The sequence below is a fragment of the Linepithema humile genome, chromosome 1 (assembly GCF_040581485.1).
Source record: "Linepithema humile isolate Giens D197 chromosome 1, Lhum_UNIL_v1.0, whole genome shotgun sequence".
Lineage (NCBI taxonomy): Eukaryota > Metazoa > Arthropoda > Insecta > Hymenoptera > Formicidae > Linepithema > Linepithema humile.
The window spans coordinates 11,640,771-11,660,752 of record NC_090128.1 but is presented as its reverse complement, the minus strand read 5'-3'; the positions used below and the strand labels follow the sequence as shown (position 1 = coordinate 11,660,752).

Here is a 19,982-nt window from a genome sequence, read left to right as displayed (position 1 = left end):
GCGGCGTTAACACCTTGGCGTCAGCTCCATCAACGCGGGCGCGGGCGTCAGCACGATCAGCACTTCCGTTCGACGGGAAGAGCCTCGAGCATTCGCAGCTGCACACCACGAAACTCCCTAAGTTTCCCCGCTCGCACAATTGATCTAGTCAACGCCAGAAGGAATTACGCGGAATTCGCACACGCGCGGAAACTCGGCGATCTCTCTGATGAGAGCTGCAATAACACAGTATACACGGCTGTGTGTAGTATACTCAAGAGAGACTACTTCGACGTTTGCGGTAGACGACATTTGCATAGACAGATGCGCTTGTGTGTTGTACATAGGGCTCATGTTCGACGAAGCGCGCTTTCTTCGCGGCCAGCGAAAAATGGCGGTAAAAAAGATGCAAATGCAATGACGTTCTCCCCAAAGGCTTCTCTTTAACTCGAAATTAACTTAAACATTTTTTGCCACGACCGTCCAAGTTGACAAAGAATACCTTGTAACTTTTACAATCTCATTATTACTACTACTGCGCAGAGAATAGCATACGACCAAAAAGAATGGGGGAAAAAAAACGACCGCGCCAGCATGGCAATGAACAAAAGTTAACAGAAGAATGTTTAGTCATGAGACGAGCCCGGGGAGAGACCTTGTCGGACAATGCTTATCCGGCAAATTCGCGAAGCGACGTTATTATCTTACAAGCTTACACAGAGTAATTTTCAGACACGCTCAATCGATCAGAGCTGTTCGTTCGCTGTAAGCTTTTTATGCATGCGCATATTAAGCATTTAAATGCGTATTATTCCATAACCAAGCGGAAACATACATCAGTAAAATATTCGCGTATACATCAATAATGTCGCAAGCATGCATTACTGTTGTAACGCGGGCTTTATAATATTGCGCGTAAACATATATTGTTCGATTCAACAATTAACTATAAATTATCGCTCCTCGCAATCGGCCTTTTATAATATGCGAGCGTGAGCAAATTTTCAGCGCACAAACAGCAATCGCGTATTTCAGACAAATTTTGCCAATGATATTGCAATTCCGCTATAATATTTACGCCTGAAAGACTATTGTCCAGTCAAACTTTCCTAATGACATAATAATTTCTTTATAATATTCAATATGTAAAATTGAATTTAATCGATGATACAGAAAATAATATTCTCTTCGTATCAAATTTTCAAAAATTACAGGAAATATACGCATTAAAAAAATTAATTATTTCACATATTATAATGTTCAAAAAACATGTGTGATAATTTCTTAATAAAAAATAAGAGGAAAATTTTTATAGTTCAACTTTCAACATGCAAGATTCTGTTGTGAATTTTTAATGTTCGCGTCAGCTTTAATCGATTCTATTGTACCAAAATTTTGATTGAGATTTTAACAACATTCGCCGGAATTAAAATTTTATATCCACGAGAATGTATAAACAATGTTATGAAATGGAAGGGAAAGAAGCGTGTCGCTGCGTAAAGCGCGGATTGTTGGATTCGCGTCTACGTCGCAGTCGTCGAAAGTGCAATCACGACATGTTCGTTTCACACGGCGGAACTGAGAGTGGAGCGGCGACACGAAGGGACGAGAAGCGAAGGGCGATGGAGTAAAACTGCGTCCTGGCTGCGATATCACGTCGCTCGCGTTTAAGGGGGTTGAGGGCACGCCCGTTTGCATTCGCGACGAGTATCCCGCACAGTTAAGCGCCCTCGCCAAGTGGCGTTCTCTCGTTAGCCGATGCGTCTGACGCTAAGTGCGTGACTACGCCGTATAATCTACCGTGCGCGTGTAATTGGAGATCATACGCCATATTTTATTATTATTTTTTCACTATACGCGAACTGTGCTTGTCCGTTGTAAAATCACTGCTGTCAAAACTCGTGTGGACGTTACGATTTGTTTTATTTCTGCTTGTTAGCGTAACAAAGCTGCTTTTTTATGTCTTTTATTTCTTTTTTACATGAAAAAATATCCAAGCCGTTATCATAAAAAAACTAAGAGACGTAAAATATAGCTTTGATCTCCTCAACTTCTAATCTTCCTTGTATTTTAACTTTACGTGATTTATTTCTCGCATTATCATTTATCTATACACTGCTACTTATATTAATTCTAATTATCACAGAATTAGCTAATGCTCATTATTATGCAATTATCGCGTATGCATTCCTACCAATAATAATATCGCTAATTAATGTTCTCGTGCAAGAGCTGTAGAGCGACTGTTACCCAAGAGTATAATAAACGCTTTAACTATTTATAATATTATCCATCTCCAGGTAGTACCTTTATCACTATGGAAATTATTAATCTATTGCATATGAAATGCTTCCTGCAGCTTTATTGATTACTTGAAAATTTCCCTATATAATTTTAAGTTAAGAAATAATAGAAAAATGCATATCTTACTTAACTGCGAAAAATTCTGACTTGATAAAAATTGCACTGTTAATTCTGATTAGCTATTCGACCGATTTTAATAAGTTATTAATTTTCTAAAGCTTTCTCTCTCTCTCTCTCTCAGATTAACGATATTTTTGGAAATCACAGCTCGTGTATTTATGCTTAAAATTCTACTTCAAAATTCTATTGAAATTTTTATGTTTTCTGCTATGTTAAAATCATGTTTGACGAGTGCTTAAAAAGCACACATGAAATTTGTTTTTCAAGCCAACAGATTCTGAAATTATAAAGCAACAAAAAAGAATACTAGCAGAGCTACAGCTTCAACTCATCTATATCAACCTAAAAATATGAAAGATAGTCATTTCATGCGCAACAATTTAATACATGAGACAATAAATAACAAGCAATATGAAAACGGCACCTTGATTTGTGCGAATGTCGGGGGGGACGTAATTTTTTTTCCCTCGAACGTGGCAACTATAAATCCTAATTTTTTTATTGCGGATCATAGATTATCCGGGAATGTACACAGCTCGCGCGCTTTTAGTAGGTCACTGTATCATTTTATTCGCGAAAGAGCGTTCACTCGTAGTAAACGCAGCTCGTTCGGCAAATGTCAGGACTTTAAGAGAATTTAAAGCCCCCCGTAACCCCACAAGGAAATGATCCGTTGCTGGGCGGACGAAGAATGGTTTTGGAAAGCCCGTTTTCGTGGCGCTTACTGCTGCGACGATGCCGCGGCTACATTTTACGGCGACGCGGAACACCGCAATTGTATACCGTTAAAACTAAAATATCGCCCGCTGAGATAAAACCGCGGCTCCTTCAAACGGAATGCCGTTTCTCTCTCGCTCGAGGATCACGGTTTTCTATCCTCGACTTGTCTCGCGATTGAGTTGCCTTCATTAGTAACTTTGCCCCAAATCCCTTTGTCCCCAAATAAAAAGAACTTTTCCACTATATTTAACTGTAGTTAGAAGTATATAAATACAGCATAAAAGTTTTAGTTTAGATATTTAAAAATTGTGCACTTAAAATATTCTCAAATACGCGATTATAGTTATTGTTAAAACTAGTGTGAGAAAAATCGAACCGAGGCACTTTTGCGACGACATTAATAAGTCATACCGGGTTAAATAAAATGCAATATTCCCGCCGTCCATTGAAATTTATGCGGTAGAAACGCTTTCGACTGTTCCGTCGCGTTATGCAAAACACGACACTCTGCGTAACTCGATAATGTCACAACGAAAAGAAATTCGCGGTCGTGCAAGAAACGCTATTTACGGCGCGATGCAATCACGCTGTTGGAGAAATCTGTTTACAGTACTGCCAACCCAGAGTCGACTCTCTCAACTCGTAGCCCTGTAGGTATGAAATCCAATAAAGGCAGCACGACCGGTTCGGCATACGCTCTTTTCCAAAAGCCCATTTTCCACTAACCGTAATCGCATTCTGTTTTTGCGGGAAAAAAACGCTTACAGGAAAAAGTCTCGTTTTTCAAGTTCGATATTAGGAAATTTGAACTCAACGTTCACCGTGAAGATAAAGTAAAAAAGAAAAAAAATCGACGACATTAGTAAGCGAGAGTGAGTGAGAGCGTAATAACTCTAATTTACGGTTGCAATTATTTGCTGGTACCCGATCTAGATAAAGCTGATTGGGAACTTGACGAAGTTGGCTAATTGATGGTTAATGGCACACGTTTTGTGTAACCAGCATCGTTATCTGATGCAAAACTCTAGTTGAAGCCAAATCGGGTTGAGATGTAGAGTTGCGCGGCTAGGTGCAATTTCGAAATTGAAATAGGTAGCAGGAAAATCTTTACCATCAAATGCAACGGTAAATAAATAAATACGCACGCCGTGTGAATACGTACGTTTCACACATGGCAAAAGGTCGAAGTGTTTTTCGCGATGAAACACACGAAGGTTTCGTGCCCGAACGATGATCCGGATTTTATGGTGTTGCTCAATAAAGACGATATTTACGAGGATCGAATTGGCTGTCGAGCGAAGTAATGTATAACGGACGGAACGTGGGGCCGATTTGCGGCTTAACGAAATCCTTGCTCCGTCGTAGTCTCCTCGTATTCGAGGTTTTCGTGTACATCGCGACGACGTGGCGGAACGGCAAACCAACAGGATATACAAGCAATGAGATCGGAAACGTGGAAATCGAAAAGCAGGGCGTACCATCGCACCTCGAGTCTCTCAAATGCGAAATTTTTTTTTTTGTTTGCGGGAAATCTTACGTCCGTGAAAAACCAGTTAAGTTATATAAATATAAATGTAATGTTGCAAAATATAATTTTTTAATCAATATGTCTCACTTTAAATGAAAAAAATATTAGTTTTGTGAAAAATTAATCAAAATATATACTGCGGTTCAAGAATAGTACAAAATATATAAAAAAGAAATCTGTTAGTTAATAATTAATTTTTAAATAATAATTAAATTTTTCAATAACTGCAGTAAATAATTTTCAAATTATTAAATATACATTAATTTTTAAATAATAATAATGGAGATGCATTTAAATTAAATTTAATTTAAAATAAATTTGTACAGTATTGATGATTTTGAATGGGTTGCAGCTTGAATTCACCGATATATTTATGTATGTCAATGTAAGATGTATGTTGAATCGCACGAAATGTCGAAAGCGTTAAATAGTGCGAATTTAATTAACTGCTAAATTATTTTCATACAAAATTCTGATCGGAGATGCGTTCCGATTCAAACAGTACATTTGCCGAATATTCATATTAAAACGGATAATATCACAGTTGCCACTTGACACAGCAATATCAATAAAGGCTGTACAATGCCGTCGCGGTAATAACTGAACGAAGTTATTGCAAATTATCGTTTTATTCCGCAATTTGATACGTGATCGTAACATGACACAAATGATTCGTGACATTTACTCGATAACAACGTCATTTCGTGACTGACAGACGCTCTTTCCGTAATGTCGCGGCGTGAAAATCAAAACGACGTGTGTAATGTAACATTGTGCACGAGCGATTGCCTTGCGACACGTATGTAAACGTATGTCTTTTCGCGAGAAACTAAATGAGATAACTTCACAAACTGGATGCAGTAAAATTCAATCTTTTTTGTTCTTAACGTCTTCTTTCCCTTATCTTATTGCCATTCCTTTTCATCCTTATTATATTTCTTCTTATAATCTTATTATCTACACTATTCCATTATTCAATTACATCACTCACTTCTTTCATCTAAAGATTTTCAAAATAATTTCAGTGAAACAATTGTCTTTGATTTAATTCCACGTCTTTCAATGTAGCAATAAAAATCGTAATATGCATTTTGACAGTGCAATTTTTACGAAATTAAAATAATATGTATAAAGTATATTATATATCACGTCGGATAATAACGATTTACTTCATAAAGAAGATTTCTGATACCGAATTTAACTCTAGATCCCGGCGTATTTGCAACGCTATCCGTTCTTTGAACGGTTAAGGCCGCTTAGAAATCTATGGCGCCATAGAGATTCGCGTCGAGACTGAGCGAACGAGCGCTACGGGTGCCATCGCTCATAAATATCAATGCGGCTTACCTGTACAGGGGTTCGCCGCTGTCCTCTTTGAACCAGAGCACCATAGAGACGGCGTCGTTCGACTCGCGGGGCTGTATGTTACACGGCAGAATCGCTCTCTGGCCTGCCACCCCCTGTATCGACTCCATGGGTACTGAAACAAATATCGACGGTTCGTTTAGAGAAACGACCATTTCGCCGCGAGAAAACAAAGAATAATGAAGCGAAGAGTCAGATAACAAAAAGTTATGGATTTTTTAGGCAGCCCGCAACAATCCTCGATCCCTCGAGATATTCAAAACTCTCTCTAATGTCGGAGAATCTTGGCAAGATTTCCGCTCATAAATTCACATTTTATCAACTTCATAATTTCAACATGTATGCATTTCTTCGTGAAATATTCAAATTTTACGCGACAATTTGATTAATGTAAAGTAAAATATCAAGTTTTGTACATTTTTGTTTTTGTGTGAAATTTATGTGATATTATTTTTGAGATTACGCCGTCTGGAATACTCTGCACTGAACGATACACTTTATTACGATAAAACATATTTTGCATTGCTTCTGTATATTCAACTACATATTTATACGAATAAAATCGAAATTCAGAAAATGTGTCTTCACGTGTAGTCTTTATTTCTCAAATTCTTCGCACGTTTAAGAGTACCATAACTATGGCGATATCGAGTTAACGGTGCTATCTAATTCGAACATTAATGTTCTCGCAAAAAGGAATAGAACATCCGTATTTCATACGATATATATCCCAATATGGCCTCCACAATATAACGTAACATACATATGCAAGACGTGAATCTTTAAAGCATAATACATAAAATTATAATGCTCGCGATTTGAAAGGAAAGTCAGTAATAAAGTCGAGTGAACGATAAAGAAAATCGGTCGTTCGACTTAAAGTAGCTCCTTGAGCACGGTTCACGACACTTTCTGTTCCATCGTTCGACAAGCCCCTCGACGAGCATTTCCGACAATAATGCAGATTTTTATCGAGCAACCTCCTCTCTTGCAAGGGCTCATGAATAATCCCTTGGCGTAAATCTCTTTTAATCCTTGCCTGCGACAGGAATTTTCCGATCCGCACTGGCAAGATCGCTATGTCAACCGCAATGTCGACCGCGATGTTGCTAATAAAGGGTAACCCTTTGATCTTTCATACAGAGCACAATAGGATACAATATTTGCGCTAATTAATGGTAGCCACTTTTACGTAATATCGAAAAAATATTACGATGTATACTATATGTTATAAAAAGTTGTTAATATTAATAAGTTTAAATATAAAGTCGTAATCAGAAATATGCAGCGCTCTTAATATCCGCGTGCTTATTTAATCTTACTAGAAATAAATTTTCAAGCAGAATATTTCATCATTAATTACCGTGTTATCTTACGATACAAAACGATCATTCATTACATCTTTCTCTCTCTTTCTCCATATTCTTTAAGACTAAAACCTTACCTATGATATTAGAGAAAGAAAAAACGAACCATATGAACCGGTTCCAAACTATCGTCTAAATTTTTATAGCGAACGCGGTAACGCACTTATGCGCTGTGGTAACAAGGGCAATTTCCGAAATTTGCGGGCGACTTTACGTTTTATTTTCCCGCAAGCCCGCGGAATGATAGTTCGGCGAGGAAAACCGGCGGCGGCATGATGGGTTTTCTCGCCTGGAATTCGCTTAAGTCGACATCGCGCCGGTGCTTGTCGACGAAAGGACGGCCCCATGCATGCATTTTCGCGCGGAAACACGTATTGCATTTACGTCGGCGTTACAACGACTTTATGCAACTACGTGCTCCTTTGCGAAGGAAATTCGCGACGGAAGACTCGCCGATCTTAGCAAAAGCTGCAGCGCATACGTTGTCATGCGCCCGCATGACAACGTATTTGAAACTCTTTAAAATTGTCCGTTTCTTGAAAGACAAATCAAGACGTTTTTATTCTTGTAGAAAACTTATCATTTGAAAAAAAACGTATCGAAAAAAATACAGAACCTTATATTAAAGTTATGATTTTTGAGCTGCGTATATGTTGTCACAATTTAAAAAAATACATTTAAATAAAATAATTAAAAAAATTTTTCTCTTGCTCTTTTATCCGAAACCCATTAATCGATCGAAATCACCGAAAAAGCCAACACTATCTATAATCGGTGAGAAACTTCGCTTTCTTTCCACTGCGAGTAACCCATAAATCTAGCAGTTCGATTTAAATCGAATAAAAAAGAAAATAAAGCTACGTTTTATAGTAACAAATGGAGCACGAATCTGACGTGAGAGAAGCCTTGAATCGAGCGTATTGTACGTAGTCCGCGAAGGGTTAAATTTCAACTGAGCACATAATCCCGAATGTGATTTCGAGCGGCAAGCAATAATGCACACGAACATACGTTCTTGCATACATGTCACACACGTGGAAACGGATATCTCAATATTTTACGATACGATTTTCTGCTTCGGATGGATTTATAGTCGTGGTTGATATCTCGCGAAACGAAAAATATCGCCGTCTGCCAAGTAAAAGCGGCGGCGACGGCAACGCTCTGCGGCGCAGCAACAGTTGCGCCTGAAGGGTTGCGACGTCGCAGTGTCGCGGATTTTTACGCTTCAGAGTTTCTCGGCAAGCATGTAACGAGCTATCGATACACGGATTACACGTCGCATTACGGGATACTAACCCGACAGTTATCCGAGGGCTCAACATCGACTAAAGTCCCTCGAGTTTCGTTTTATGAAACTGCCGGATCGAAAATAGGAAAAAAGAAGACTGCGCATGACTCAATGAACGAACGAGTAGCAAACCTACGAGTCTGCAGATTGCACGCGAGATTGTCTTTTGAACAATAAAACTGACTCGAATTACATTCTAAGACGCGGTCGAGTTTGCAAGACCTGCTTTCGCAGTGACATTCAGAGATGAAACGTGTTTCCGAGTGCCGCGTACGTGCGTCTGTTGCGAATGCTTGACGAGAGAATTATTCTTACATCAAGATACCACCTGAATATAAAAACAGTGTCAAAAAATCACCACGTTTTCTACCATCTGGCATCATTTTAACCGTAAAAAGTTTAATTATGTGCCAGTTTCTTATAAATTTATAGTTTTCGACGTTAAATATTTTAACAAATAAGAATCGAATTAATTTCAAAAGTGCAATACATTATTTTTTAATAATATAATATATAATTGTTTAATTATATTTGAAAACATTATTTATTTTTATAATTAAACTTCTCCCCATCATCATTGATATTAATAATTAGAAGTTTCAAACATGCTCCATGCATTATATGTGTTATAAAATTAATAATAAGCAACAGAACACGACAATTATGACTGTTTATGAGTTCTCATTTACTTAACATCACCGGCTCACAAGCGCACCGCAGTGTTTATGATTCAAAATTAATTACGCGTGCGAACTTCGTTACTTAATAACGGGGAAGGAGTTATGTCTCATTTTAACAGCGCCGCGCTAGAGGTAGCCGTCGGACGCGTGTTAAGCCGCGATTTAAATTAAATTTCTCGTGGGACAATGACGTCCTACATGCACGTTGTCGAGCGGAAGTGCCGGCCAGGCTCTGCCGGTGACACTTCCGTTGACTGGTATAATTAACAAAACCGGAAAACCGCGAAACCTCCGGTAGACGACTGTTGTTTGAGATCACCTGCCGCGAAATTCTCTGACGGATTTCTTATTACGTAATTATCTCCCTGCCAGACGCTGACTTGAATCCTATGAAACGCGCAAAAGAAGCAGCTCAGGTTAAATATCAGTTCTATTCTTTATTTCATCTCCGGATTTCAAAAGAAGAGTGCGTTTGGCTTATTCAGAGTTCCAAGCATTTGTCTGTATTAATTACGCGACGAAAGTTCCAATGGCAGATTTTGATATTAATATATAATATAATATACATATAATATAATGCTTTAGATTCATTATTGAAATAACATTTTTGCCACTCTATTATTTTACCGATGTTAATTAATTCAACTCAAAATTATGTGCATATTATTTTAAAATTTTCCCTTGACAATAAAATCTTTATTTAGCTGGGTAAATAATTTGCTAATAATTAATATTTTATTATTACATGCAATTGTTCAAAAATATAAAAAAAATTACTTTATAAACGATTTATTAAATTATAACAAAAATTTATGTGACTATTAAAACAAGATTATTCCAACTAGTCGAACAAAATTGTTTTCTTTCAACTGAAATATCGGCAGATCGATACAAATAAGAAAATGGACTAAGTTGAATAAAATACTTCAGTGAACCCATCTTCTGCTTTGTAGTGTTAAGAAGAATCCTTTGTGGCGCCAATCGAATAATCATATTTTACGGCATCCTCGAGCCCCTAAAGGTCTGGCCGTGACACTCTCTCGCGGTACGGAGAAAAAGGAAGAGAAAAGGCAGAGGCAGGGCAATTAAAATGCGGCTGGGCACAAAGGGCACGGGACCTCCCGAAATTTCCACCCCCGCACGTTCCACTTTTGTAGACATTTCTCAGCCGGTAATTGCCTTCCGGCCTGCGCGCACGGGAATAACGGGCGGAAGGAATGGACCGCATGAAATATCTTTTCCATACCTTATAGCCGTGGCGGCGAAACAGAGAAAAAGGACGAGAGAAAGAGAAAGAGAGAGAACGGAAAGCCGCTCAAAGGAGTAAAAGAATAAAGAGAGAATATAAAACGATACGAGGAAATGAACCAAAAGGGAAATTGAGCCGCAACTATCTTAATTACTCGGGTTTTTAGATGTCAATCTAAAGCTTTTAAGTTAATTATGAATACATAAAGATAAAGATATAAAGATGAATATATAAAGATAAAATTAATTGAATCCATTTTAAAATGTTTGCAATTTATCAATGCGACACGGTCGCGTTAAATATTTCAAAATATCTATTGGCTCTATTTTTTGGCAACTAGTTTGAGAACTATATATTTTTTAATATAGTTAGAAAAATTGTTACTACTCATAAAATATTTAAAAACTATACTCGGACACATTCAAATCTTTCCTATGCAAGAATTAAAAAGATTCAATTAAATCTTTCATTTTAAAAACTTTAATAAAAAAATTTATTCAATTATTCCTCTTATAAATTACGATACTCTGCCACAATTAGGAAATAATCAATTTTAAGTATTAAAAATACTTTTCCCATGTAGAATATATGGGAAATGTCGCGACAAAATCGGAAAGATCGAAAAGCATCTATAACTCTTTCGACGTAAGGATCGTGCACCGATTGTGTCCGAGCGCAGGTCACGGAATATCATTTTTCAAACGATAACAGTAGAAACTTGCACGTGTAAGTCAAAATCGACGATTCGATATTATTCGAGCGAGAATGACACGTTCGCAGCCTTTCGTCGGCGTGACGCAGTAAAAGGCGCATAGTCACAATCCTGCAGAGATCAGCCTTTAAGAGTTTTTATTCTACCATAGAGAAAAACAGCGCGTTTGAACGAACGTGATATGCAAAACGAAAGTTTTGGAAAAAAAAAAAAAAAAAAAAGAAATGTGCTGAGTAAAACGCGAAATGCTGAATCGAAGTCCGTTGCCACGCGACAAAGAGCTAAAACTTTCGACTTTTGTGAATAGCGGCAAAGGAAATCCCGCCATTGCCGTGAGCTCGTCGCCGCTTCGATGGCCGCGGCAGCTCCCCGTAAAATTCGCCAGAGAGTAGATGAATATTTCGCTAAGGCGGCTTTGCAAGTTCTCGCGCGGATATGTCATCCCGTAAGTCTTCGTGCGTGACTAAAGCAGGAGAAGATTTATTTAGATCCCGCGACAAATCTCTGCAGAGTCGAGCAGAGAATTAGGAGAATCTATCAACGTGACGGCAACGTCGTATGCAAATGTCGGATAAAACGAGATATTATACATTTAATAAAGTAATTGCAACTTTACTAAAGCAAATAATTGTGAAGGTAATACGTTTTCAAAATTCATTTAAATGTGTATCTCACACAAGTAAATATAAATAAATGAATTAAACAATAATATAATTGAAATTTTTGAAAGATTTCAAAGAATCTGTAGTTAAAAGGTATCTCCAATGCCCGCGCGCCACATTTTGTATAATCAGCAGCATTCATACAGCACATTCGCAGTACGACATTTAATCACGTTAAAAGGAATATCCTTTCGTAGCCTCCGTGAACATTTTATGTAAATATTGATTCCTCCACTGCATGACGGTATAAAGATTTATAAAAGTCGCCACTATCGAATCTCATTTCCAATCGCTGATTTGTGAAAAACGGCGATTCTTGCTCCCCGTTCGCCCGCCTCTTCCGCCATGAGCACTCCTATATATTCTTTTCTAGTCCCGCGCTCACGGTGACCGCGAAAGGAAAAGAAGCGTATACTCGAGAGATTGGTTATAAAGAGCAAACAGAAAGGAATCGATGTAATTGAGGTGGAGTCTGCTATCTTTTTCTCTTTTTCTCTCCGCCTCGCGAGACTCGAGCTTTCCACGAGAAATTGTATCCGAGAAAATGGCAAAGATCACGTCAGAGACTGCATTATTCAGCACCGGCACGGTAAATCTATATATACACGGCCGCCCTTTCATCCACAGTAACGTAAATCCTTTCCTCTTTCGTTCCGTACGTCCGTCTCCGCTCCAGCCCGGCGCGCTCACCGCTCTTTTCCTTCGCTTCTTTAATTTTTCGAATTACGTGCCGAGCTGTTTGTACAATACTCCCGGCGTACGTACGTAGTCTCAAGATTGTTCTCTCTTTCCCTTTCTTTCTCTCGCTCTCACTCTCTCCTTCACCCTCGGCTCAATTCCGTGCGCAAACCACCTCTATTGCGCCATTTATCATCGACCCTCGCTGCTTTATTAGGCGCGACTGATTGATATCCTTATTACCGGGCCAAATTCGTGCCCGAAAAATTACCCCATTTCCATGGCCGTCCTCCCGCCGCCAGCATTCGGCCGGCGCGTCGCTTTTCCGGACGTTGAATCCGTCTCCGGACACGAATTCAGCCCGCGTGAGAAATCCGGAAATCATAAATCATCGTGCGCGGCGAATTGTTGACGGAGTATATTTTCAAAAAGAACTCTCCTCCGGGCTCCGTCATTGTCAGTCGTATAATTAATTGATCCATCGTGCGGTAAGAGGAGAACGAAGAGAGGGGGCAAACGGGCACGAGACTTTCGATCATTTATCCGACGCTCTACTGCCGTCAATTTGAAGAATCGAGGAGAAAAAACCGGTTAAGTACGGGAAGTTCAATTTTTTAACGTACATTCCGCTCATTAAAATGAAAAGCGTAATAGCCGACGTCAACTCGGTACCCTGATTTATAGCAATTTTATATAAAATGTTCGAGATTAACCAAATTTTCTATTATAAATTGTGTTCTTCGACACTATTTACAGAGAGATGAAGTATTTTCTGGACTTCTGATTTAAAAAGCCTTTAAACATTTTTCTAGTCACGTAAGTTCAGATTTTAACATAAAACAACGCTTCCAACGCAAACAAGTTTGGATTTAACTTTCTTTCTCAGCTTTTCAATCATCTTTGTCGAGTGAGAACGCCGTTGTTTCTTAATGGAATAATAATGCGGCATTAGGACAGCCCTCGCGAAACTAGCCGGAAGATTTTCCCATCTCCACCAAGAGCGATTCCTCGAATACTTGTTTACTCTCCCATTTACTCTTCTGTTTCTTCGATAAAACGACGACGCCGGCGCCGGCCGCCGCGACTCTTGAGAAGCTTGCCTTTCCCAGCATTTTCCGGCGTTCGCGGCAATTAACATCGCGCTTTACGACGCTTCCAATATCTTTCCGTGTCCTGTGAGCCGGCCGGTTACCCGTGAGTGCTCGGAAATGGCGTCGTCGCCGTCCTGGGAAATATATCGCGACGCAGTAAGCGAGGGCTTTACTCGGGAAAGCGATTTTTCACGCGGTCGATCGAGCAGGCCGCGACGGCATAAAATATTGTACATATAACTATAATGGACCGTTCGGAAAACGCTTCCTGTTCCTGTTCTGTTTATTTTATCTACGCCCGGCATCCGCGTAACTTTTAAGTCTTAATAGCTTTAGCGGTCTTAAGTGCCGCGCACCATCGTTCTACTTCTTTCGTCCCGCACTTTGCGCGCTTTATCTTGAGCATTGTGTCGCTTCAATCCTGCGATAAATAATAACCGGCGCTAGAAGGCGCTCGGAATATTAAATTTATCATGTAGCAGTTATTGATCAATCTTAATCAAATAAATAGAAATTTTGCTGCAACGTGGCTGTATAATTTATCAGAATTTTAATTAGTAGTTTTGAGCTGGGCTTTCATTTTATTCTTCACTGTCAATCTTTCGAAGAATGTCAACTAGAGTGACGTTTCAAATTTAAAATCAATCTGAAGTTTATATAATATTTATTCCGTCTATCGCAGTCACGTAATTTTCAAGAGTTCTAATTTACAATCTTTATAATGGCACGTTCGTTTTCTAGATATTTAATTTTTGAATTCAAACTTTACTCTTGACACTTTGCGCTCTCCTGTCAATCTCACCAAAAATAACGATCGGCGCGAGTCAAACTCGTCATACAGTAACCGAGGCCTTGTGATTTATTCACATCGGGAATTTACGGGCCGAAGGGTATTCGCCGAATGAAATCGGTTTCGCCTTTTCATGTCATCCGGCACGATGCATTAAATGCATCCATCAGATTGAGAGCCCATTCGATGCGCCGTCCAGCCCGTTCTCGTCGCGGCGGCGCATTCACATAAATATACGTGTGCGTTTAATCCCTACGTTTATACTCATTCGGATGATCAAAATTTGCTCGAATATCCGTCAGTGCCATTGCTGACCCGAAAGATACGCCATAGAGCGCATTTACGCGCCACTAAATTTCCAAAATATACACACAAGACTTGATTAAAAGTGTCGTAATAATTATTTTAATATTTAGTTTTCATATTTTAAATATAAATTCCGTAACAGACGATAAGAGAAGATTAAATCTGATTTCTTCAGGAAAAATGCAATGGCAAGTCGATTTGCAAATACGCACAATTTGCATTTATTTTTATGATGCCAGAAATAACGGATTAATTACAATTGCGCGGAAATAAATCCGATATGATATATAGTATCCGCAATATGTTTTCGCATTGCTCGTTTATTTCTCTCATGTCGAACGTAAATATCATTGCAAACATTACTACATTGTTTACATTAAATCTGCATGCTTATATTAAATAATATTTGCGCAAAACGAGTCTCCTCTTACGCAATATCGTTCGCGCGCAGCGATATAGAATTAATGAGTCTAGAAACTAATTAAAAGCGTCGAGGAACCGCGAGGAATCGCTACTCTCTCGACATCGTCTCGATATATAAGTCGGAAGGAATAACAGTGCGGCAACGAGGCGATAAAGAGGATGTGATAGCAGACCTCGATTATCACAGGCACTTTATAGGCATGTACGCCATTATACCACAACATACCATCGTGGGGTTTGGCGGTTTACAAATTAGAGCGCGCATACTTAAAGAAAGATAACTAAGATTAGGAGATAATTTTTATATTAATAAAAGAATATTCCTGCATTATTTTATCGTGGAATTTTTGTTGTGTAAAGCTATATGTAAAAATATTTGTAATTTTAACATCAATAACATAACAAATACTTAGTTATTATTAAAATAATAAGAGAAAGAGAATAAAAAGAGCAACAAGCAATTAAATAGACGGAACGAGAATGCTACATTCAATTCATATTGTTCTGCTATCATCGAATCGACGCACGGCTGTCGGAAAATGAGTTTTGGCGAAAAACGAACCGAAGCAACAAAGAAATATCGTAATTAGCAGTCCGGCTAATTGCATCGAGTGCCATGCTCGTGTGGGAGGCCGCAGCGAATTATTATGCGAAACGCTCGAAACGTACGCGGCGAAATAGGACGAATAAACTCGTCCAACGCGCAATTAACTGGATCCATGAATTTTTCAGAAACAGACAGCGTACCGCTCCGGAGCGGCGTACACGCGTATCGCGCGGGTCGAACCGGAGCGCGATAATGTAATAAAAGTAACGACATTAATGAGTGCATTATTAAAGCGGGTTTATTATTCGAGCGCCATTATAACAGAAAATGCGTTATATTGGGCGAACGTTTTAAAATTTCTTGCAATACGTGCAAAATTTTCAACCGATGATTTCTGCGAATATCAACGTCAGTCAGCGGAAATTACAAGTGCAATCTCGTTCGAATTTTCATATGAAATCACGCGAATACAAGCGTTTGTAAGTTGAATATCATTATAGAAATGCCTATTCTTCAGCAATAATTTCAACATCAAATTTATTACTGGAGATTTTCATAAAACCATTATTTATCTAAACTGCAGTATTAATAATCAATTTGGTACAACAATCAGTTGAATACAAAAGTAATCATATTGTCATCCATGCTATTCAAAAGAGATAACATTCTGGCACCTCGAGAGTTTATCAATTCCAACGAAATGTCAATGCCTTCGACTCCGAGTACTCGATACGATCTTTCCTCCGACAATCTCCGCATGCATTATGTCAGATCCCAGAACATCGTGTGAGTTTCATTTGCACGCAGCGCATACGCCGGTACATTACGCGTCCCGTATTTATCCGATCGATATTCACGACGCGAGATATGCGGATTGACCTGCACGACAGTTATGTCACGCTATCTGCTTTCAGACTCTACGTGATTCTAATTAGTGCACACTATTGAAATGCTGCTCACTATTTATGCGGGTGTTGCATAAATATGTTTTGATGTTTCTAACTTCACACACACACACACACACACACATTTACTACTTTATTTAATATTTTAATTCTGATCATAGATCATCAGAAAAAGAAAAAGTCGAAAGATATCCAAAACTCACTCGATTAAATATAATTACTTTCAAGTTATAATGCTTCTGGTTAATAATTATTTTTTATAACTTACAGTTATAAATTACTAATTATTGTTAATTCTTAGAATATAGATAAAAGCTAATTTAATGTTGAATAATTTTTTTGTAATTTTAACATTTCCAATTTTAATTCACTTTTCTACGCTACTTTTTGTTTACTAATATATATACATTTTTCGCAAACATTTATATAAAATATTCTCAAATATTTCAAAAATTTTTATAGAAATAAGATAAAATAAATATTTGCAAATAGAAAAAAGTTAAATACTTTTATAAAGTAAAAGCCTGACATTTCTAAATAGATAAATAGCGCGGTGTATGGAAAATATGCCATTATGTACAATTAGTTTTACAGTCTATTTCGTCAGAGCAACTACCACGCATAAATAGTTAAACGTGCATCGCATGCGATGTCACACTACAGCTCGACCGACCGTAGTCACAGATTCTAATCCAGACATGCGACAAATCTATCACTGTTATTAATCGTTGTCGCAGCAATATCACAAATCTGTCTCCGGATCTAGCAGCGCGATATTCGCCGATGCAATTCTGCGGCTCGGTCGAAGATCATAACAACGGTCAGAATACATCGTGTCCTTATCGCGCGTCATTCGTCTCACTCTACAATTTAACACAAATATATTGTACATGTTAATATTCACAGAGTCAGTGTAAATTGTTTGTTATGAAATATTGTAATCGCGCGCTGTATCATTATAGTAAACCCAACGCAAGTTTCGATTTACACGAAACTCATAAATCCACATAATGTATTCATCAAAATATCAATTATTATAATTAATTACGATCATAATGTTAATTTGAAAAATGCAAATTCCGTTACATGTACGGTCTGCGTTTACGTTGTCGCGGTGGAGCACGATAATTCGAAGAAAAGCCAGTTAAGTACTTCTTGCAGCACGCAGCACCATAAATTTACAGAATTATCGTGACGTATTTCCGCCGACGACTTTTTTTTTCTTCCTCTCGCGACGGCGTGTTTGCTCGCGAAATGCGTCGCGCGTACCTCGAGATACGTAGAAAGTTTACTCGAGATAATCGTAATCTCGCCCGGACTCGCGCGTACACCGTTAAAACTTCGGCGCAATTATCCTCCTACAGGTTTCTGAAGAGAGTAGGAGCTGACTCGACCGGGCTTGTCCGGGATACTGACGCTGGGGAGAGAAGAAAGAAAAGAGAGAGGAAGGGAGGGAGGGATGGTGAGAGAGACAGAGAGAGAGAGAGAGAGAGGAGAGAACGCAGAGAAAATTAATAAAAATACCTCGAGGCCCGTGCTCCCGATTAATTAAAACTTCGGACGCCTCGAGGCGATCCATCGGTCGACTCATACTACTTCGTCCCGCCCGGAGATATACGCGCTGCAAAGTTTCCCTTGCGAAGAGGCGGAGGTGCGCCGATCACCTTTGAGACGGATTGCGAAGAACTGCGGTCCGAGTTCTGGTAGAAATTCTCTTTATCATCCATAGCGTTCGTGTTGGACGACGGCGGGCGTCTCACGAAAAGGTAATTATCGGGAAATATTTGGCGCGAGTAATTCGAATGCGTCCGTGCGAGTAATTTAAATCTGATTTCTCCCGCCGGGGAAGATTTAACTCGACGCTTAATTACTTAAATTCCTGTTCCTTACATTTAGAATAAAGCGAAGAAGATTGCGCGATTAAAATAGTTGTAACCGTAAATATTGAATATGATTATTGAGAAAAGTAATTAGTTGTGCAACTAAAATTTATCGAAAAATGTCTTTTTTCTTATCATACATTGCTTACAATGTTCCTTTGGCTGAATAAAAATTGTGGAAAAGAAGAAATACAATCCATTAATATTACTTTAAAGACTAATCAGACAATTTTAATATACGTCCAATCCTGCAAGTTTCGAATTTATTTATAGAACTTTGATATTTGCGTAATTGTCATCGTACTGCGAAAATCTATTTCTCGACAAAATTTCGGCGAAATGTATCATTGTGGTGCGGACAGTTGACCGAGTTACGCTTCACTTGCACACACGAGGCCTCTCGCCGGCGGCGCATTTGAGACAACAAGCAAAAGCGAGATAGAGTGGGACAGAGCGAAGCCGGCGGCACGGCTAACGAGCAGGGCGTATCAATTAAAAGCCGGTTGGCGGCGGCAGGCCGGTTTGGAAAACACAAGGCACAAAGTACGGCGATAGAAAACCGGCTCGTGGGAATACTCGGCCGCACGTCCGCGGGCGGAACTCGATTAATTACGAGTTAGCTCGTGTCCCTTTGACAACGGCGACAGTGCGTCATCGCGCTCGCGCTCGTCATGCCGTTCTCTCTCTCTCTCTCTCACTCGTTCTCTTGTTCTCCCGTTCTCCTTCACCAATTCGTCGCTTTGCACAGATCACGGCTCATAATTCATAAACCGCAGTGCGAGTTGTCGGCCCGACCGGAACTACTGGAAGTGCTGAAGCGCCGCCGCTGGGCAGTGGCGGTGCAGCGAAGAAGAGTAGAATTGTAAAGAGAATATCGCGCAGGAAAAGTAGAGAGAGGAAGAAGAATTGATCACGCTATGCAGAGTTGAGAACGTACAAAGGCCTATAAAAAAAAGTACTTTTAGCAAAACGCAAATTTTACTATTTTCTGTCATTATAGACTCGTCATTTCAAAATTGGAACAAATTTTTTTTCTTTGTGTTATTAGGCATTCTTCGCAAATTTTTCAGTTTTAACATTGAATATTTTTCTAATAAATTTCTTGTTTTTCCCATTTAAAAGCAAATGATTGTGGATAATAATACACTACGTGTACAGTAATTAATTCCCGTCACGGCGAGTCCATCACGTTCGAGTTTTGAGCTTTGAATATTTGCCCGACACTGGAAGCGATTCCCGAGTTCACCAGCTGCGCCTGGCATTCAGCTAATAGTCGAGTTGCATTAGATTGCCAACATAACATGCTACGAACTCTGCGAAACTCAATCATAGTATAGCAAAATTTGTTAAATGAGTCTCGTGTTTTCGGAAGTTTATCGTCATAA

At 38.9% G+C, this 19,982-nt stretch overlaps 1 protein-coding gene across 2 annotated transcripts in view; it reads right to left on the bottom strand.

The window, feature by feature from the left end:
* Positions 1-19,982, bottom strand: part of LOC105671998 (nephrin-like) — a 231,301-nt gene that overhangs the window by 161,171 nt on the left and 50,148 nt on the right. For both annotated transcript variants that reach the window (XM_012366643.2, XM_012366644.2), the window contains one exon: positions 5,999-6,131. In XM_012366643.2, coding sequence (XP_012222066.1) covers positions 5,999-6,131 — 133 coding nt within the window. The remainder of the gene's footprint in view (positions 1-5,998; positions 6,132-19,982) is intronic.